Below are 19,206 nucleotides of genomic sequence, written 5' to 3'. Positions count from 1 at the left end.
TGATAGTGAGAATTAACAGCTTCAATAGGAATCTCGTTCGGATGTGATGGGATATCAAGCTGCGGCCGTCGCTCAGCTTGCTACGAACGTGGTGAGGCGGTGCCATGGCTGGACGTTGCTAAAAAAAAAACGATGGCAAATTGGCACGGCAGCAAGGCGCCACGGCTCACGTTGGCTTGAGACTGGTTGAAATTTCGAGCGACTTCGCGGCTAAAGTGATGCTGGCCACGTTTGGGATCAGTAACAACGTACCAAAGTGGAGGAACGCTGCTAACTCAAAACGGCAAGTGTGGGACCTTTGCAGGTCACGTCAATATGACTGGTCCGAGCTATGCGATGAAAGGAACTGCAGCAAGCCGTCCTTGTTGAACCGGACAGCAAAAAGAATGGTGTCGTGACTCGTGAATGGTGACGGCACGACTGACAATGCCACGAGGGGTTCTCGTAGAAAGCTTACTTTATAGCTGTCTCTCTCATATGATTGTGTCTCTCAACTGTGAAACTCACGTTTTTCTCTCAATGGCCATATGTATCAATGTCTGGCCAGAAACCCTACACGAGTAACTTTTTTTTATAGGTGGATTTTAATTTCATTTTCAAATTAACATCCGCAAAGATCATTTTTTATTTTTCACACCTCTTTTCGATTTCCTTTGCAAAAATGAATATTCTCTATTGATTTTTTCAAAAATTGCAATATGATTTTTTTTTAAATGCGGGCTTGGGCCAAATTGCTCTCTTCGTGGGCTTAGTCCGACTTATCAAATTAAAGCTCATAATTACCAAATTAAATCAATCTGTCACTGACCCAATGTAAATATAAATTAAAATAAATGCACCTAAAACTATATGCTATGTAATTAATTAATTAATAAATATTTTTAGGGGTTAAAAAAATATGATATGTAATTAATTTTTTAATGTGATAAATGACTAAACGTGTTGTCAAAATTTAGGTGTGAACACGTCCTAACAAAACATTCAGTGGCATTTACCATTTCAAGCATGCAATCCTACCTTCACCACTGGTGACCGTAGTCAAACGCTAGTTTATTGATCAATCTGAGAGCAACCATCCCACTTTCTTAGTCCAGCGTATACTCTTTCAGCCTCCCATGCCACATCGTGTTTAGTCACATACACATACATATAGACACGCAAATATCGAATTCATATCAAATTTCTCAACAGAGAGAGAGAGAGAGAGATGGCAGGAGGAGGGAGGGACCGACGTTGGAGTTCACGCCGACGTGGGTGCTCGCCGTTGTTTGCACCGTGATAGTCGTCATTTCTCTGGCTGTCGAGCGGTTTCTTCATTATGCCGGCAAGGTGCCTTTTCTTCTCGTTCTTTTCCATCGAATTGATATATTTGTGCATCGACCATGGCATGTCTGATAACTCCGCATGTCTCTACTGATGAGAATATGTGACCTTCCTCTCTCTCTGATTTGGCAAATGCAGTATCTCCAGAAGAGGAACCAGAAACCGCTCTTTGACGCCTTACAGAAAATCAAAGAAGGTTATCCTTAAACACGCAGCAATTTTTGTTTCATTTACCATATGTTATGGTTCATTCACGTGTCCTTATAAACTGAAAAATCATAATTATGTTTCTAAAGCTGTTGAATTTTATGTGCGGATGATCATTCATGGCAGAGCTAATGCTGTTGGGTTTCATATCGCTCCTGCTCGCTGTGTTCCAAGACAGTATAGGCAAGATTTGCATTTCGGAAGAGCTCGCGGATAAGTGGCTACCTTGCGAGAAGAATGCCAAAATTGCCACCGACAAGCACAGCAGCACCACTGCTCATTTCCAGACTAATTTCTTCCCTCCTGGAGGACGCCGCCTTCTCAACGGAAATTCAGCAGCTTCCTCCGACTACTGCAGTGACAAAGTAACTAAGCTTTCAATATCCCAAATATTCATCTCTCTCTCCCTCTCTCTCCTTGTTGAAATATCCCCAGTTTAGAATTTTGGTTTGTACTTATAACAAGGTATCAGAGCCAGATTCTATCCCTTCGAATGTGTTCCTTTGTCGTGTGCATTTTCCTTTGTCCTTTCATCATTTTGTTCTCTTTCATTTGGTTTTTCTTTGAGTTCAGAGAGAGAGAGATGGTTTTTAATATATGTTGATGGTTTATGTACGCACACCCTGCCTTGATTGGGCACGAAAAAGAGAGTTGCGGGCTTCATCATGAATAAAGTGAGCTCCCACTTTTTGCAGATTTTCAACAGTTGTGGCGATTACTAGTTTTCAGAAGCTTACTAATCAAACCTTACTCATAAACTCTGTAAACATCGGGGTTTTTAGAAGCTTGCTAATCACTATTTTAAATGATGAGGTTGAGTTGTCTTTTGGGGTTTGTGTGGTTTTTCGACTCCTTGGCCAAAATAAGCGGAGGAGAGGAGAATGAACGGGAGAGAGGAGAATAAGCGGAGGAGACTGATAAACCCATTCCTAGCCTGAGATCGTGAGAGAAAATGAGAGGGAGAGGGAGGTGAGCAGAGAAAATGAGAGGGAGAGGGAGGGAGGTGGATTCATGGCCGCCTGAAACGCCACGGTGACCAACAAAACGACCCTGCGGTATAAGCTGTATAATGTTTTCTGGGGGGCCTCCGCTCATTCTCCTCTCCTGCTCATTCTCTTCTGCTTATTTTAGCCGAGGAGTCGAAAAACCACACAAAGCCCAAAAGACAACACAACCTCATCGTTTAAAACAGTGATCAGCAAGCTTCTAGAAACCCCGATTTTTGCAGAGTTCATGAGTAAGGTTTGATTAGTAAGCTTCTAGAAACTAGTAAGGTTTGGACATCCCATCTACAATGGTTGTGTTTTCCTTGTTCATAGACATGGTTTATACAGTGAGCCATGACTTTGGCTTTTCAAGTATTCTCAGTTACTGTTTTCGTTTCTTTTTAAGGTGAGGTTCATTTTTCTAGATTGCTTGGGTGTCTTTTTATTCCCTTTTCATATTGGCATTTTTTATAATGAACATTTCCGTTTATATATCCCTTTCCATTATTTTTGTCCAAGTCAAAGAGCTCATTCGACGTGAAAATTAGAAATTTCTTGTGCCACTAAAAATTATACAGAAACAGCTGTTAGATGTTTTCTCGGTTCTGATGCTGTGACTCCATTCGAGTGAGATTTACATCTGTTTGGAAGGAGATAAAAAAATGTACCTTGAGCCTTAAGCCATGGAGCAAAGTCAGAGATTGAGTGACGGAATAACGCCGTGATTATTGTTTCAGAAGGTGCCGTTGTTGTCTCAAACGGCGCTTCATCATCTGCACATTTTCATCTTCGTGCTGGCCGCTGTGCATGTGGTTTTCTGTGCGTTAACGATCCTATGCGGAGGAGCACAGGTAACTTAAAGTCATGCCAGGAGACTTTCTGTCATCTGTCATTGTTGGTCTTTTATCTCTCAAATGTGTCTTCAATCATTTGTCTAAGTGCTTGATCTCATCTCCTGCGCTTTTAGATACGCCGATGGAAGCGATGGGAGGATGCCATTCAGGAGGAGGAGTTTGATCCCGAAGAGGGTAATGTCATTCAATTCAAAAGTGGAAAATTTTGCTGTGGTATATTCTACTGCACTATATTCCGAGTTTCTAGTCTCAAAAATTTCAAAATTGATGCACAGCTTTGCCATCAAAGTTCACAAATGTTCAGGATCACACCTTCATCAGAGGACGTTTAATTGGCATTGGCAAGAACTTATCTATTCTCAGCTGGGTGGTAAGTCTTGAAGGGCTCCTCTTCATCTGCCTTGTTCATGTAACTTACTCTTCACTAGAACTCTTCGCTAACAACTGGAGACGTCCAGCATTGTGTATTGAAATTTCGATGTGGCATTTGGCCGTCTTCTATTATGTCCTAGTTCATATTCAGGCAATTTTCATGGGCCTTGGCTCATTCTTGACCCATTTTCCTGTTGGCGCAGCATTCCTTTATCAAGCAGTTTTATGGTTCTGTGACCAGGTCGGATTATACCACGCTTCGTTTGGGTTTTATCACGGTACGATATTCCTCTAAACATAATTTTTTAGTCCATAAGCTCTTGTGATGACTCTATATGGTGGGGCGATCCTAGTGGAATTCAATACTGGGATTTATTAAATTCATCTATATAGGCTCATTGTAGAGGCAATCCGAAATTCAATTTCCACAAGTACATGATACGCGCTCTGGAGGCCGATTTCAAGAAAGTTGTTGGAATAAGGTAAAAGGAAATTGCTTTTAGCTATTTACCTTTCACTTCAAGAAAGAATTTGGGCATACATTTTTGTCAAGAGAAAACTTTGTAAACGTTTCGGCTAGAAAATAAAAACAGGAGACTATTTTAGCTCGTTCTTCCTCAGGCTATTTAATAAATGATAGTCTTCTCATCGCAGTTGGTACCTTTGGCTATTTGTTGTGGTCTTCTTGCTGGTCAATGTTGCCGGTAAGTTGTCTAAGCACTGTCTTAAAGCATATAGTTGAGCAGAAGCTGTACTAGTGACATTATTTCCAATTAATAAACTGTCTTGGAATAATTTGTGCAGGTTGGCACGCGTACTTCTGGATATCTTTCATCCCGTTGACTGTAAGGAAACGGAAATCCCTAACTCATACGTAGAAGGTTCTCTTATTTAAATGGCTTATTGCTTCTGTGCAGCTTTTGCTGGTGGTCGGAACCAAACTGGAGCATGTGATAACTCGGTTGGCCCAGGACGTTGCCCAGAGGCATATAGCGATTGCAGGGGACTTAATTGTTCAGCCTTCTGATGACCATTTCTGGTTCCACCGGCCTCGGCTCATTCTCGTCCTGATTCACATCATTCTGTTCCAAAACTCCTTTGAACTGGCTTTCTTGCTCTTCGTATTGGTAAGGATAAGTGGGGCTAATTGTCAGTTAAAATTGGAAATTCCCAACGCACAAACAGGACTTCGACTAATGCTCTGCCGTTCCGCAGATCCGATATAAATTAAATTCCTGCGTGACGCGCGAGATCCATTTTATCATCCCAAGACTTGTCATTCGGTGAGGCTGGAACTAATCTCTTCGATCCATGCATCTTACAAAAACTAGTCTTTGACTCCTGACAGCAAAATTTTGCTTATGTACTGCAGAGTGTTTGTCCAGCTCCTTTGTGGTTACAGCACACTACCTCTATACGCAATTGTAACACAGGTTAGAGTTCCGTCATATGACTATTGCATCATTATACATGTGATTTTGGTAAACAATGAGACTGATGTGCTTGTCATTTGTTTGTGTTGCTGTAATTAAGATGGGGACTTCGTTCAAGAAGGCGATATTTGACGAACACATACAACAGGGGCTCGCTGGCTGGGCCCAGCAGGCGAAAAAGAACAATAATTTAAGAAAACGCGCCACTGATGGGTCTAGTGTTCAAACGGGTTCAAAACAGGGATTGGTTGGAGTTGAGCTGACCAAAAATGGCGGAGATCGTACTGCGACGGGAGGTGTGGAAGCGCAGGAAATCAAGCAATCTCCATCTCCAACCTCCACAACCTCCTCCAAGACGCAGACACTGGCGAAGACATGGAGTTAGTTCTTAATTAACATACCGTTCAGAAACAATCGATTAAGAAGAGCAAGACTGTTCTGAACAGTACATCATCATCTGCATGAGTACAGTTATGCTTTTCCTGTGTCAATTCCTCATCAGTCAGCATAGCGAGATTCTATTGCTGGTCGACCACAAAACCTGAAACTTAAAAAATAACTGGATAAGAGACATCCGGCGGATGGGGTGATGAATAGAACGATCATCAGATTTCAATGACCTAAAAGCGAACCATAATGAAACCATCAGTTGCTCACATTGGGAAAACAACCTGCCTATTACAAATTTGCAGTGTGAATATCTTGCTAACTCATTATTTCAAGTAGAACACAACTGATATCATCCCCGAATGTCATCAGCAACTCCAGCGTGCTGTGGTAATCTGGATTTGAGAAGCACACCAGAATAACATTTGGAGGAATGTGCCAAAAAGATGCTCCCGGCATTGAAGATAAGTACTGCACACTGAATACGATCATGACTAACTTTCAAGGGATCGAACAATGAAATTCACTAGTAAACAGGAGTGTCACAAACCGGAACATTCCAAGGTGAAAAGAAACTTGGAAAAAGCTGAAGCCCTGGTCTGGTTTTGCTAGCGGACACAGCATACAAGCGTAGTCATATCTCGTCGCAGAGAGATGTGCTAAGTTGCTTGGTATCAGGTAATATGTCCAGGACTGCTTATTAGATCTTCAAATCTTGAAATTCACATTGTTGACATCTAAATTTGTCTGTGCAATATCCTGCCTCTCCTTTTGGAGCTCTCTATAGGTAATAAGTCATTTTCAATTGACTAATTATTTCTGGCGATATAAAAAGTCATTTTAATGTTTTCCAAATCGTTTGTTTTCCGTAAAACAAATGGAGCTTAAATTTTCTCCAATCTAGCAATACATGTTTCGCCAAAGCCATTTCTTTCAATTGTTAGAGAGAGAAAAAGAAACAAAACACCCACTCACGCTTCGAAACGATGTATTAATGCAAAAGGGAGTAGGGACGCCCCTGGACCGCCCTAGGCCTCTAAATGAACCAAATTAAGAATCCGAAACCTGCTGTTCAGCACATAAACATATCTGAATGAGCATATGAACACCGGATCCTCGGGACCACCCGCTTCGGGATGCCCTGAGAAAGCATCAGTTGCTCCTCGACACACCGAACCAACCACGGTTTCGTCAGGGATGGAGGTGAGTTGAGGAGTCCTTGGAGGTGAGCCAAGGAGTCCTCCAACGAACCAAGGCTGCTGAAACTATTTCGAATGCTTCTGCTGCGCAAATGTGATGCAATATTGCCGTTGTTGACATCTAAATTTTGGCAACCCGATGAAAATTAAAGATTAATTTTTAACCTCTAATAAAAAAATAGAATTAAATTGCGTATCATATAACTTTAGGAGCATTTTTTGTTATTGCATTTGCATTGGACCAATAATGGATGAGTTTGAATTAATTGTTCTAAGCTTTAATTTGATAAATTTGACTAAGTCCACAAAGAAAGCAAATTGGGCCAAGTCCGTTACTCTATGATGACCGAAATTTGACTTAGGAGAAATGACGATTTGATATTTTCGGAAATAATTCATATTATTCTTCCAATATTCAATAAATATTTTTATATATTCATACAATATATATATATATATATATATATATATATATATATATATTTATTTGAGAGATATATTTCAGAATAGATTGGAAGATTTCAGATGAAATATTTATTGAAAAAATGAAAGAGAATATTGTATGTAAAGGCATATATTTAGGGCAATATTTCATTGATGTATGTGAGCATGAAAGAGTTGAATTATGCAATATGCGAATTTATTCTCTTTCCTTGAAGCGCCCAGCCCCTGCCTCGGCTATCCGCTTTAATACACGGCCACAAAAAAGAGAGGAAATTTTTTTGTTCTTCCTGCTGGTTCTGAAGGTACAAGGAGAAAACTCGTTCACCACAGTGGAGAATACGCCAAAAAGGACTCATGTACTGCCAGAGGAGAATCCACACTTCGAAGATGATCACGTCCCCACTTGGTTCCCTATGACCATTCCATCTGCTCATCTCCCTCGACTTCATCCATTGTCGAGAATACACCACGTTGATCTCGACATCTCTACCGAGGTGACTTGCAGGAATCTCTAGTGGCGTCCCTCAGCTTAGCAGCTTCATCGCGCAAAGATAGCGCTCAACCGCGCATCGACTGGTCCTTCGCCGTGTTCAAATTTTTTTTTTCTCGCATGTCCTCAGATTCCTTTGCGAACTCCAGTCTTTTTCCAATTCGATTTCCAATTCTAAGTTGTATTTGTATGATCACCTCACATGTTAAGAAAGTAAATTAAAATAAATTTAAGTTGTCCGCAAAACTTTTTTTTTTTGGAATAAAAGAGAGCACGAAAAGAGTGTTAGAGAAATCCAGCGTAATCAAGTTTTGAACTCACAATCTAGTAAATCTCCCGTCACTTTACTTGGATTTCTAATCGACCCATCAAAGAATATATTAGTGGAGATTTCTAATTGAAAACTTATTTATATGTTAAAAAAGTTGAACCTCAAGTTACGAATTTGTATGAGTTTAATAGAGTCTGAACTAAGTTTAGACTTGGTAATCGATAAGCCAAATCTTAGGCGATGCACGCAAGCGAGGTTCGGTCGTGACAGTTGTCCAATGACTATAACATGCCATTATTTTCTAATACGGAATTAGATAAAGCAAATGACAATATTAATGGCTTTGAGCAACATTCTAAATTATAGTCTTTAGAGCCGGTTCACTTATTAACACAATTCAAACATACAAGGCTCTACTACTACAAAAGCACAGAATCACGCTCTAGATTATCATTAATAATGACGTAAAATGAACTAACTCGAGACCCAAGCAAGACTTCTATATTCACACAAACAAATAACATGAAATATTGAAACGAGCAAACGAGGATGCCATACTAGGATTGCGATTCCTAAAATATCTTTAGAAATGGTATATTATAAGTAAGAACATTAAAGAAAGAAAAAAAAAAAGGCGATTGCGATTTCTTAAAAATATGAGACTTTCTTTACTTTGTACCATAGTATAGATAAATTAATATCAATTCTTTTATGCGCATCATAGATTAATCCTTCAAAAGATTGGCAACCCTCTGTTGTCCTCCATTTCCTTGACAAAAAGAAAAAGGTTAACACACCTAGGTCAACTCAATCTTCACTCAAAATATTATCCACGCATTCAATTATAAGTCAACCGAACAATTTAGTTGCTCCATCTCTAGTAATTGCCTAATACGAAATTACATTTCATGATCAGTTTCGCTTATTTTCGAATTTAAAAATCACATGACAAGTACATCATCGTGAAAGTCTAGCAGCAGTGTGAACGCATCACAAGTCCAACCAAGCCCTTTCAAATAACCAGTCAAATTTCCAAGCATAAAATAGAAAAAATTGCAGAGGTTTCCGGCATATTTTTCTGGGAAAGACTTGGTATTTCACCCAACTTATGTGTGAACTCCTAAAGAAAACAATAGTACCTATCTTTGACTGAAATAAACAAATCCTTGATTACGTTGACCCCATCTTTTAGCTCCATTACATATTGCCCAAACTTAAACCATCACAAAGTAAGAAATATCATAATAATGGACACACAATTGGGCCCCACAAAAAAATAAGAAGATAAATTCTCGCGCCGGCCATATGATGGCCATAATCATTAGATCATCTATATTGTGAGAATATATCTTGAGTTTGATTCATATTGATAAGAGTATATCTTATAATTTGATCAGGTTTCCTAATCTGACCACCTTTCAAGAGAGTTTAATTTTTTTTTTTTTTCATGAATATTCTGAATGAGTTCATTGGAGCGATCACACATGCTTGAGCCCAGATTCACAATGAATTTCTTGGTGGTCGGCTCTCCTTGTGGAGTGTATCTTTATAGTTTCTCGTTGATTTCTTTGGTAATTTTTTTTTCTCGCTTTAGACTTAAATTGCAAGATCCATTAACTTCCATCTTATCTTCACAAACACATAATTCGAGTTTATTTAACATTTTTTTTCCCAGCACAATTCACGTCCCTATTTTCTTCATTTCTAATCACCACACGAGTCAAATGAATTAGGGTTATCTGAAAGGGGGACGTAAGTGAGTTCTCAAATCTATCCACGGACGAATCCAAGGTTGCAGTCTTGTGTGGAAATGTCATCAGAAAGACATTTGAATCGTGCACGGATTAGCGCATAGAAACTTCCAAACTGGAGAAGGCCTAAGAGGGTGACTATAGTCATTCCCCGTAGAAAGTTATGGTGGACACCCACCGCTATCTTTTTAGACCCAGTTAATCACATGTTCCGATACGAAGTCCGAGTACCAAGATTGATTTTGTCTTGTAATATCTTCCAACCAGAAGAGAGTATAGTCATACAAGATTATAGAGTCTCTGTATGGTTTTCATTTTCTTTAAAGGGTCTACTCCTAACAAACATCCAGAAGATTTACCATTTCAAGCATGCATGCTACCTTCACCGCTTGTGAACTTAGTCAAACGCTAGTTTATCCATGCATGCTACCTTCACCGCTTGAGAACTTAGCCAAACGCTAGTTTATCGATCAATCCGAGAGGGACCTTCCCATTTGCTTAGTCAAACGTATACCCTGTCAGCCTCCCATGTTTTATCGTGTGTGTATATATATACAGCGCATTCATATCGACTTTCTCGAGAGAGAGAGAGAGAGAGAGAGAGAGAGAGAGAGAGAGAGGAAGAGGATGGCAGAAGGAGCGACTTTGGAGTTCACGCCGACGTGGGTGGTCGCCTGTGTTTGCACCGTGATTGTCGTCATTTCTCTGGCTGTCGAGCGGTTTCTCCATTATGCCGGCAAGGTGCCCTTTCCTCTCCTTCTTTTTTGCCTAATCGATACATTTGTGCGTCAACTGTGGCATGCTTAATATGATAACTTGGCTCGTCTCTCCTCGGAATCCTTTCGTGACCCATGAAAATGTGTGACCTTCCTCTTTTGGTTTGGCAAATGGCAGTATCTCAAGAAGAGGAACCAGAAACCGCTTTTCGATGCCTTACAGAAAATCAAAGAAGGTTATCCTTGACTACACAACAATTTCTGTTTGATTTCCGATCTATTATGGTCCAATTCATGTGTCGTTATGTACTAGACATCGCAATTTCATGTGTTCATTTCTAAAAGTCTGAAGTGTGCACGATCATTCATGGCAGAGCTGATGCTGTTGGGTTTCATATCGCTACTGCTCACCGTGTTCCAAGTTAGAATAAGCAAGATATGCATTTCGGAAGAGCTTGGCAACAAGTGGCTCCCTTGCAAGAAGGAAGCCTCTGCTGCCGCCGGCAGCACCACCGCTCACTTCCTGACCAATTTCTTCCCTCCTGGAGGACGCCGCCTTCTTGCTGAAGCTTCTGCCGCTTCCGGTGACTACTGCGGTAGCAAGGTAGCTTAGCTTTCTATATCAAAAAGCTTCATCTCTCTCTCTCTCTCTCGCCCTAGCTACACGCATGTCCTAGTTCCTGTGTTGAGTGCATTTCCCTTTGTTCTTTCTTTATTTTGTTTTCTTTTACTAGGTTCATTGAATTGAGAGAGAGAGAGAGAGAGAGAGAGAGAGAGAGAGAGAATGTTTTTTATTATTATATATTGATGTGTATATACGCACGACTTGCCTTGATTCGGCACGACAGAAGAAAGTTGCCTGCTCCATCATGAGTAAAGTGAGCATATGCTGAACACGTCTTGTAGATTTTTCCGAAGGCTATGTAATCTTTCATTTTGGAGATCCGATCTATAATTGTTGAGACATGGCTTATGAAGTGAGCCATGAATTGGCTTTCCAAGTATTCAAATCCCGTTTTCGTTTCATTTCTTGTTCAAGGTTCCATTTTTAAGATTGCGTGAGTGGTTTCTTATTCCCTTTTCATATTGGCATTGCTTATATATATGCTTTTTCATTATCTTTCTCCAAGTCAACGATTGAGTAATCAGTACCACGTGGAAGTTTAAAATTTCTCATGCACGAAATATTACCCAGAAACAGCTGTCAGATGTTATTAGATACCTCGAAATGCATATTTTGTCGTTCTCACAAGTGATGCTGTGGATCCATTCCTGTGAGAGAGCCGTTTGGTAGGAGATAACATAATTTATCTTGAGGCCTTAGCCATGGAGCAAAGTTGAAGATTGTGCGGCAGAATAACGCGGTTATTGTTGTTCTCAGGGGAAGGTGCCGTTGTTGTCTCTCACGGCGCTTCATCATCTGCACATTTTCATCTTCGTGCTGGCCGTCGTGCATGTGGTTTTCTGCGCTCTGACGATCTTATGTGGAGGGGCACAGGTAACTTTATGTCATGCCAGGAGACTTTTTGTGATCTGTCCTTTTTGGTCTCCTGTCTCTCAAATGTGTCATTAATCAGTTGTCTAAGTGCTTGATCTAGTCTCATGCGCTTTTAGATACGTCAATGGAAGCGGTGGGAGGATGCCATTCAGAAGGAGGAGTACGACCCCGAAGAGGGTAATGTCGTTCAATTCAAAAGTGGAAAATTTTGCCGTGGCATATTCTTCTGCACTATCATTCCGAGTTTCTAGTCTCAAACATTTAAAAATTGATGCACAGCTTTGCGAACGAAATTCACACATGTTCAGGATCACACCTTCATCAAAGGACGTTTTCTCGGCATTAGCAAGAACTTATCTGTACTCAGCTGGGTGGTAAGTCTTGAAGGGCTCCTCTTCATTTGCCTAGTTCATGTAACTTAATCTTCACTAAAACTCTTAAGCTAATATCTGGAGCCATCCAACATTGCAAATTGAACTTTCAATATGGCATTTAGCTATGTCCAGGCTCATATTCAGGCAATGTTCGTAGGCCTTGGTTCATTCCTGACCCATTTTCCTGTTGGTGCAGCATTCGTTTTTCAAGCAGTTCTATGGTTCTGTGACCAAGTCGGATTATACAACGCTTCGTTTGGGTTTCATCATGGTACAATATTCCTCTGAACATAAACTTTTAGTCCATATGCTCCTGTGATGCCTACATATGGCGAGGCAATCCTGGTAAAATTCAATACTGACATTTGTTACATTCATCTCTTTAGGCTCACTGTAGAGGCAATCCGAAATTCAATTTCCACAAGTACATGATACGTGCTCTGGAGGCCGATTTCAAGAAAGTTGTTGGTATAAGGTAAAAGGGACTTGCTTTTAGCTATATACCTTTCACTTCATGAATGAACTTGTGCGTTTATTTTTGCCAAGAGAAAACTTGGTACACATTTCGGCCAGAAAATAGAACATAGGAAGTTTTTAGCTCGTTCTTCTTCAGGCTATCTACTAAATGATCGTCTCATTGTCACAGTTGGTACCTTTGGTTATTTGTCGTGGTCTTCTTGCTGCTCAATGTTGCTGGTAAGTTGTCTAAGCACTGTCTGTCATAGTTAGAACGTATGGTTGTGCAGAAGCTGTACTAGAGACATTATTTTCAAGTGATGAACAGTCTCGGAATAATTTGTGCAGGTTGGCACGCGTACTTCTGGATATCTTTCATCCCGTTGATTGTAAGTAAATGGAAATCCCAAGGTAATATGTAGAGGATTCTCTTATCTAAATGGCTTATCGCTTCTGTGCAGCTTTTGCTGGCGGTTGGAACCAAACTGGAGCATGTGATAACTCAGTTGGCGCAGGAGGTTGCCCAGAGGCATGTAGCAATTGCAGGGGACTTGGTCGTTCAGCCGTCCGATGACCATTTCTGGTTCCACCGGCCTCGGCTCGTCCTCGTCCTGATTCACATCATTCAGTTCCAAAACTCCTTTGAACTGGCTTTCTTCTTCTTCATATGGGTAAGGACAAGCCGGTCTAATTGTCAGTTAAAATTGATAATTCCCGAAAACAGGACTAATGCGATAATGGATTCCCGGTTAAACACCGTCTTCGACTTTGAGTCTTGAGCCGGTCAGCTTCATGGTCTATTACTCAACCATCAAACATGTTAGTAGCCTTTGATTTATTTGTCATCTTCAAAACATCATAAGGATTTCATAGAGTCTGTCTTCGACTTTGAGTCTTGAGTCAAATATCTTGCATGAATGCAGTCTTCAGACTTTGAGTCTCGAGTCCTGACTTTTTGATAATATCCTCTACATGTTCTATTATCTGCATGGTCTATTACTCAACCATCAAACATGTTAGTAGCCTTTGATTTATTTTGTCATCTTCAAAACATCATAAGGGATTTCCCTAACAATCTCCCCCTTTTTGATGATGACAAAACAATCTCTGAATATGCAGATTTGTAAACATACTTTTAAATCAAAGGATATCAGAAGATAGCAAATAAATTGAGCTTAATAATATTTAGAAAATAATCACAGCTCAATATTATGCCATAGATAATATCAACCAATTAGCACATATGCATATTCATAACTTCTCCCCCTTTTTGTCATAATCAAAAAGCGATAATGGATTCACGTAGAGAATGATAACAAATATCTTGCATGAATCACAATTTCCAAAAATCAGCTTTTATCGAATATTAAAGATATGCAATATAGCTCACTTCGATTATATCAGCAAATATCCAATAAAAATCACGGATGCATCATAAAATTCACGTACCATTTTTGTCATAATAAAATGATAATATCAATATGAGATTTGTTAATGACAAAAGGTAATAAGAGATGCACTAACCGGATTTTGTAGAATAAATTCTGACACAATTACCTTTCCTTCCATCCATAATAAGATCATGATCAATCAAAAAAGATTTTTCCATAATTGATCAAAGCTCCCCCTCAATTTGTTGCCTTTTTGAGGTGATCACGATTCTTTTCCTTTTCTTTTGGATTCGATTTCTCCCTTGATTTCCTCATCGGATTCTGAGTCTGTTCTGAATGAGACTCGTTTCTGAGTCTATGTTCCCCTTCCATAAGACCTGGTGCCAACATACTAGCCATAAAGAATCTTTAGCTCAAAAGTAAAAACACTTTTATAAACCGAGCACTTGGCTCTGATACCAATTGAGAGTGCTAGTATGAACAAAAATAAAGGAGTTAGGGAAGAGAATAAGAACACAGAAATTATAGTGGTTCGGCTAATCCAAGCCTACGTCCACTCTCCCACGATAACAGCCTTCTTGGCTGGATTCCACTATGCAATCAACAAGAGATTACAACTCCGAGTGCAAACACTTAGTAGTAGATCACACTATCTCACTAAGTCACTCTCTTGGTATTTCTCTCACGATTACAAACGTTTAAGCTCTCAAGAGACAAGTATATGATCTAAAGTCGCTTAGACTTTGGAATTATAAATTCTACGCTCCGTCTCTTACTTGCTCATCGGTCCATGATCTTCTTAAATACTCCTCCACTTCCAAACTACCGTTGGACAGCATCCCGGAGAATCGTCTTCCAATATACCCATTGGACAGCTCGTATCTTAGAAGATTTGGTAGCCGTTGAGTGACAAAGGTAAAATCCCAAATTGATTCCGATCGCCCATACAAACGAAATCTTGGTTTCCATAAGTAAAGCTTCTTCGTATAGAAAGATCTTGTCTTCAATCAAATCAATCTTGATGTGGAATCCAAACCAGATCACTAGCCGTTGTATGATTGGGCTTGAGTTACGATTCATCGAATCTGGATGTAAAGTCTGAGTCTTGAGACTTTACGATATGAGTCTTGAGACTTTACAACCTGGGTCTTTAGACTTTACAATCTGAGTCTCGTAGACTTTACAATCTGAGTACGTACCCGGTTCGCCCAGCTTCAGCATAGAGTCTCGTCTTCAGACTTTGAGTCTTGAGTCTGGCAGTCTTCAGACTTTGAGTCTCGAGTCTGGCAGTCTTCAGACTTTGATAATATCCTCTACATGTTCTATTATCTGCATGGTCTATTACTCAACCATCAAACATGTTAGTAGCCTTTGATTTATTTTGTCATCTTCAAAACATCATAAGGGATTTCCCTAAGATCCAATATAATTTCAGCTCCTGCATAATGGGTGAGGTCGGTTATATCATTCCAAGACTTATCATTGGGTGAGGCCTACACTAATCTCTTCAATCCATGCTTTGTACAAAGACTAATCATCAACTCCTGACATCAAAATTTTGCTCATGTTCTGCAGAGTGTTTGTCCAGTTCCTTTGTAGTTACAGCACACTACCTCTGTACGCAATTGTAACACAGGTTTGAGTCGCATCATACGGCTGTTACATTATTATACATTTGATTTGGGTAAACAATGAGACTGATGTGCTTTTAATTTGTTTGTGTTGATGTTTAAGATGGGGACTTCATTCAAGAAGGCGATATTTGACGAACACATACACCAGGGGCTCGTTGGCTGGGCCCGGCATGCAAAAAAGAACAAGAATTTAAGAAAAACAGCCACCGATGGGTCTAGTACTCAAACGGGTTCGATAGAGGGATCAGTGGGAGTTGAGCTGACAAAAATGGCGGAAACGGTACTGAGATGGGGGATGCGGAAGCGCAAGAAATCAAGCAATCTCCATCTCCAATGTCCCCAATCTCCGACACGCAGAGACTGATGAAGCCGTGAAGTCAGTTCTTTTATACTTGACATTTACAAACAATCAATTAAGAAGAGCAAGACCGTAATGTACAATAATTCATCATACGTATGAGTATAGATTTTCTTTTTCTGTGTCAAATCATCATCAGTCAACATAGCAAGATTCGATTGCCAGTCGACCACAGAACCCAAATCTTTGAAAATAATTGGATAGACACATCCTGTGGATGAGGTGATGAATAGAACAACCATCAGAATTCAATGACCCAAATGCAAGCGAACCATAAATGTCTCAATTAATGAAACCATCAGTTGCTGCACTTGGCGGAACAACCTAACCATCACAAATTTGCAATGTGAATATTTACTAGCCCGGATGTCATCAGTAACTCCAGCAAACTGAGGTAACCTGGAGAAGCACACAAGGATGACGTTTGAGGAGGAATGTGCCGAAAGGGTGCCCTCAGCATCAAGAGATAAGTGTTGCACCGCCGAATTCGATCACAAACAAGACCGACTTTCAACGTCTTCCTGTGAATTGTGTGATGTATCGTTTGGTGTGATTTAATTCTAAACCGTTCTCGCCCTTTGTCTGGACGATGAAATTCGCTGGTAAACAGGAGTGTCCCAACCGGGTACATTCCAAGAGGAAACAAAACATAGAAAAAGCTGAAGCACTTGTCCAATATTGCAAGTGAACACATTACGTCACACACCCCAAAACCATCAAGTATAAGGGATGATACAGCTGTCTTTTTATATGAAGGATGTAGCCTCAAACTACCAAAATTCACAAGTCTCGTCTATATTGCTTTCGTACTACTCATCGCTGGCTGAAGATTTTGAAAAAAATTGGAAGTAATGAGGTGAGTAACCATAGTTCGATGAATAATACATCTCTTCTAAGTGAATCGAACACTCACTATACGCTTTACAAAACACGATATTACCATTCATCAATCCTAAAGCTAGAGTACCATATGCGTAAAATATCAAAAGTAGGTAATATCTTTCGAACAAACGTTTTTATATATAAGATCAATAACTCTTGGCTGGGTCCACCTTCATGTGGGGCCCAGCCAGCATTAAATAAAAAAAAGAAAAGAAAAGAATAAAAGAAGTGGAAGTTGGGGTCGTGCTGTGTGCGTCCAAAGAGAGGAGAGAGAAAAACGATAAAAGAAAACTGCAGCAAAGGAGAAAGAGAAGAGAGGAAGAGCGCTGCAACTTTGCGGCTTTGATTCGAAGGCCAAATATTGTCGGAATCGGCTCAAATTTCAGTATGTTGTTCGTGAGACCGAGGGCTACGAGTTGATGGTTTTTGTTCGTCGAGAACTGTCTCCAAATTCTCCAATTGCGGTTAAGGTTTTCTTGCTCCAAATTTGTTTGTCTACCTATGTGGTGAGAAGAAGATGATTGTAATGTTGATGTTGAGACTATAGTGTGTGACTAGAGAAGAATACTTTGTGTATCCTACTATTCTTGGTGATTAGTGGATGTTTTTGGGCGGTCTGTGGTTTTTCTCGCATCGGGTTTTCCATGTTAAATCTTTGGTGTCGTTATTTGCTTTGTCTACTTATCATTTCGGCGTTATATTTGCATTTTGTGAGGTTATATATTGCTGGTTGTTACTGGGGGTTAAAAAAATTTTAGTTGATTTAGCTTCGGGGGAGAAATTGATCCTGGATTGCGTTTGGCCGTGGTGAATTGTTGTACCCAGGTTCTTCCCAACAAGTGGTATCAGAGCACGGTTGAATTTTTAGTGTTAAATGGAAAAAACCAGCACCACCATGTTTAAGTTAAATGCCTCGAATTATTTCATTTGGAAGCCTCGGATGGAAGATGTGTTACATTGCAAAGACTTATTTGATCCTATTGAGGGTGATGAAGCCAAATGAGATAAGGAAGATAAAGAATGGGAGAGAATGAATCGGAAAACAGTTGGGTTTATCCGACAATGGATTGATGATAGTGTGTTTCATCATGTTGCTCAAGAAACGAGGGCGGACACTTTGTGGAAGAAATTACAAGATCTTTATGAGAGAAAAACTCCACAAAATAAAGCTTTTCTAGTTAAGCGACTTGTGAATTTGAAATACAAGGAGGGGAGTAACATGGCGGAACACTTGAGTAAATTTCAAGATGTTGTAAATCAATTGACAAATCTTGAGATTGATCTTGGTGATGAATTGCAGTCATGCTTATTACTTGATACTCTTCCTGATAGTTGGGACACCTTGGTTGTGGCATTAAATAACTCTGCTCTTTTTGGTGTGCTTTTTATGAGCATGGTTAAAGAAAGCTTGTTCAATGAAGAAACAAGAAGAAAATGCTTGAATTATGCTTCTACATCGGATGCTCTTGTTATAGAAAACAGGGCGAGAAGTCGATCAAGAAAATTTCAAAGAAATGATACCCGAGGCAAGTCAAGAGGAAGGTCGAAATCAAGACCGAGGAGGAGTGTCAAGTGTTATAATTGCGGCAAAATGGGACATTATGCAAAAGAGTGTTGGTTGCCAAAGAGAGATAGATTCCATGATAGAAATGGAGATCAAAAGAAAGAAGAGAAACAAGCTACAACGGCGATTGCATCTGATGGCGATATTGTGTTTGTATGTGATGACGGATATGTGAATTTTACATGCCAAGACTCTACGTGGGTTGTTGATTCTGCGGCTTCTTTTCATGTCACCTCACGGCGTGATTACTTTGCTTCTTATCGCGGCGGCGACTTTGGTTGCATAAGGATGAGAAATAGTGATGTTTCCAAGGTTATTGGCCTGGGAGATGTTTATTTGGAAACCGATGTCGGATGTAATTTGCTTTTGAAAAATGTGAGACATGTCCCGGATATTCGACTTCACTTGATCTCTACGGGTGCCTTGGATGATGATGGTTATTGTAATTCATTCTTTGATGCCAAATGGAAGTTGACTAAAGGTTCCATGGTAGTGGCAAAAGGTAAGAAGACAGGCTCTCTCTACACCATGCAAGCTGACTTGATTAAAGAAGAGGTAAATGCAGTGGAGGATTCCTCAGTTGATTTATGGCATATGAGGCTGGGTCATCTTAGCA

General features: G+C 40.0%; 2 protein-coding genes across 2 annotated transcripts; both read left to right on the top strand.

Annotated features, from left to right (window-relative positions):
- The first annotated feature begins 527 nt into the window (after positions 1-527).
- LOC104453259 (MLO-like protein 15) lies at positions 528-5,698 on the top strand. The gene is made up of 15 exons (XM_039316087.1): positions 528-560; positions 1,192-1,329; positions 1,462-1,519; positions 1,657-1,895; positions 3,254-3,367; positions 3,484-3,544; positions 3,646-3,740; positions 3,946-4,020; positions 4,136-4,224; positions 4,397-4,446; positions 4,547-4,587; positions 4,660-4,869; positions 4,958-5,025; positions 5,115-5,175; positions 5,276-5,698. The coding sequence occupies exons 1-15, from the start codon at positions 528-530 to the stop codon at positions 5,558-5,560; spliced, it is 1,617 nt and encodes a 538-aa protein (XP_039172021.1). The 3' UTR covers positions 5,561-5,698.
- Positions 5,699-10,344: 4,646 nt separating this feature from the next.
- LOC104452331 (MLO-like protein 1) lies at positions 10,345-16,264 on the top strand. The gene is made up of 14 exons (XM_039302880.1): positions 10,345-10,458; positions 10,612-10,669; positions 10,808-11,037; positions 11,815-11,931; positions 12,048-12,108; positions 12,211-12,305; positions 12,502-12,576; positions 12,692-12,780; positions 12,952-13,001; positions 13,110-13,150; positions 13,223-13,432; positions 15,571-15,638; positions 15,728-15,788; positions 15,887-16,264. Exons 1-14 carry the CDS (start codon positions 10,345-10,347, stop codon positions 16,148-16,150), a joined length of 1,533 nt encoding a protein of 510 aa, XP_039158814.1. The 3' UTR covers positions 16,151-16,264.
- Positions 16,265-19,206: the final 2,942 nt, after the last annotated feature.

The sequence above is a fragment of the Eucalyptus grandis genome, chromosome 1 (genome assembly GCF_016545825.1).
Source record: "Eucalyptus grandis isolate ANBG69807.140 chromosome 1, ASM1654582v1, whole genome shotgun sequence".
NCBI classification, from domain to species: domain Eukaryota; kingdom Viridiplantae; phylum Streptophyta; class Magnoliopsida; order Myrtales; family Myrtaceae; genus Eucalyptus; species Eucalyptus grandis.
The sequence above is the reverse complement of the archived record's forward strand: the minus strand, read 5'-3'. Positions and strand labels throughout refer to the sequence as shown.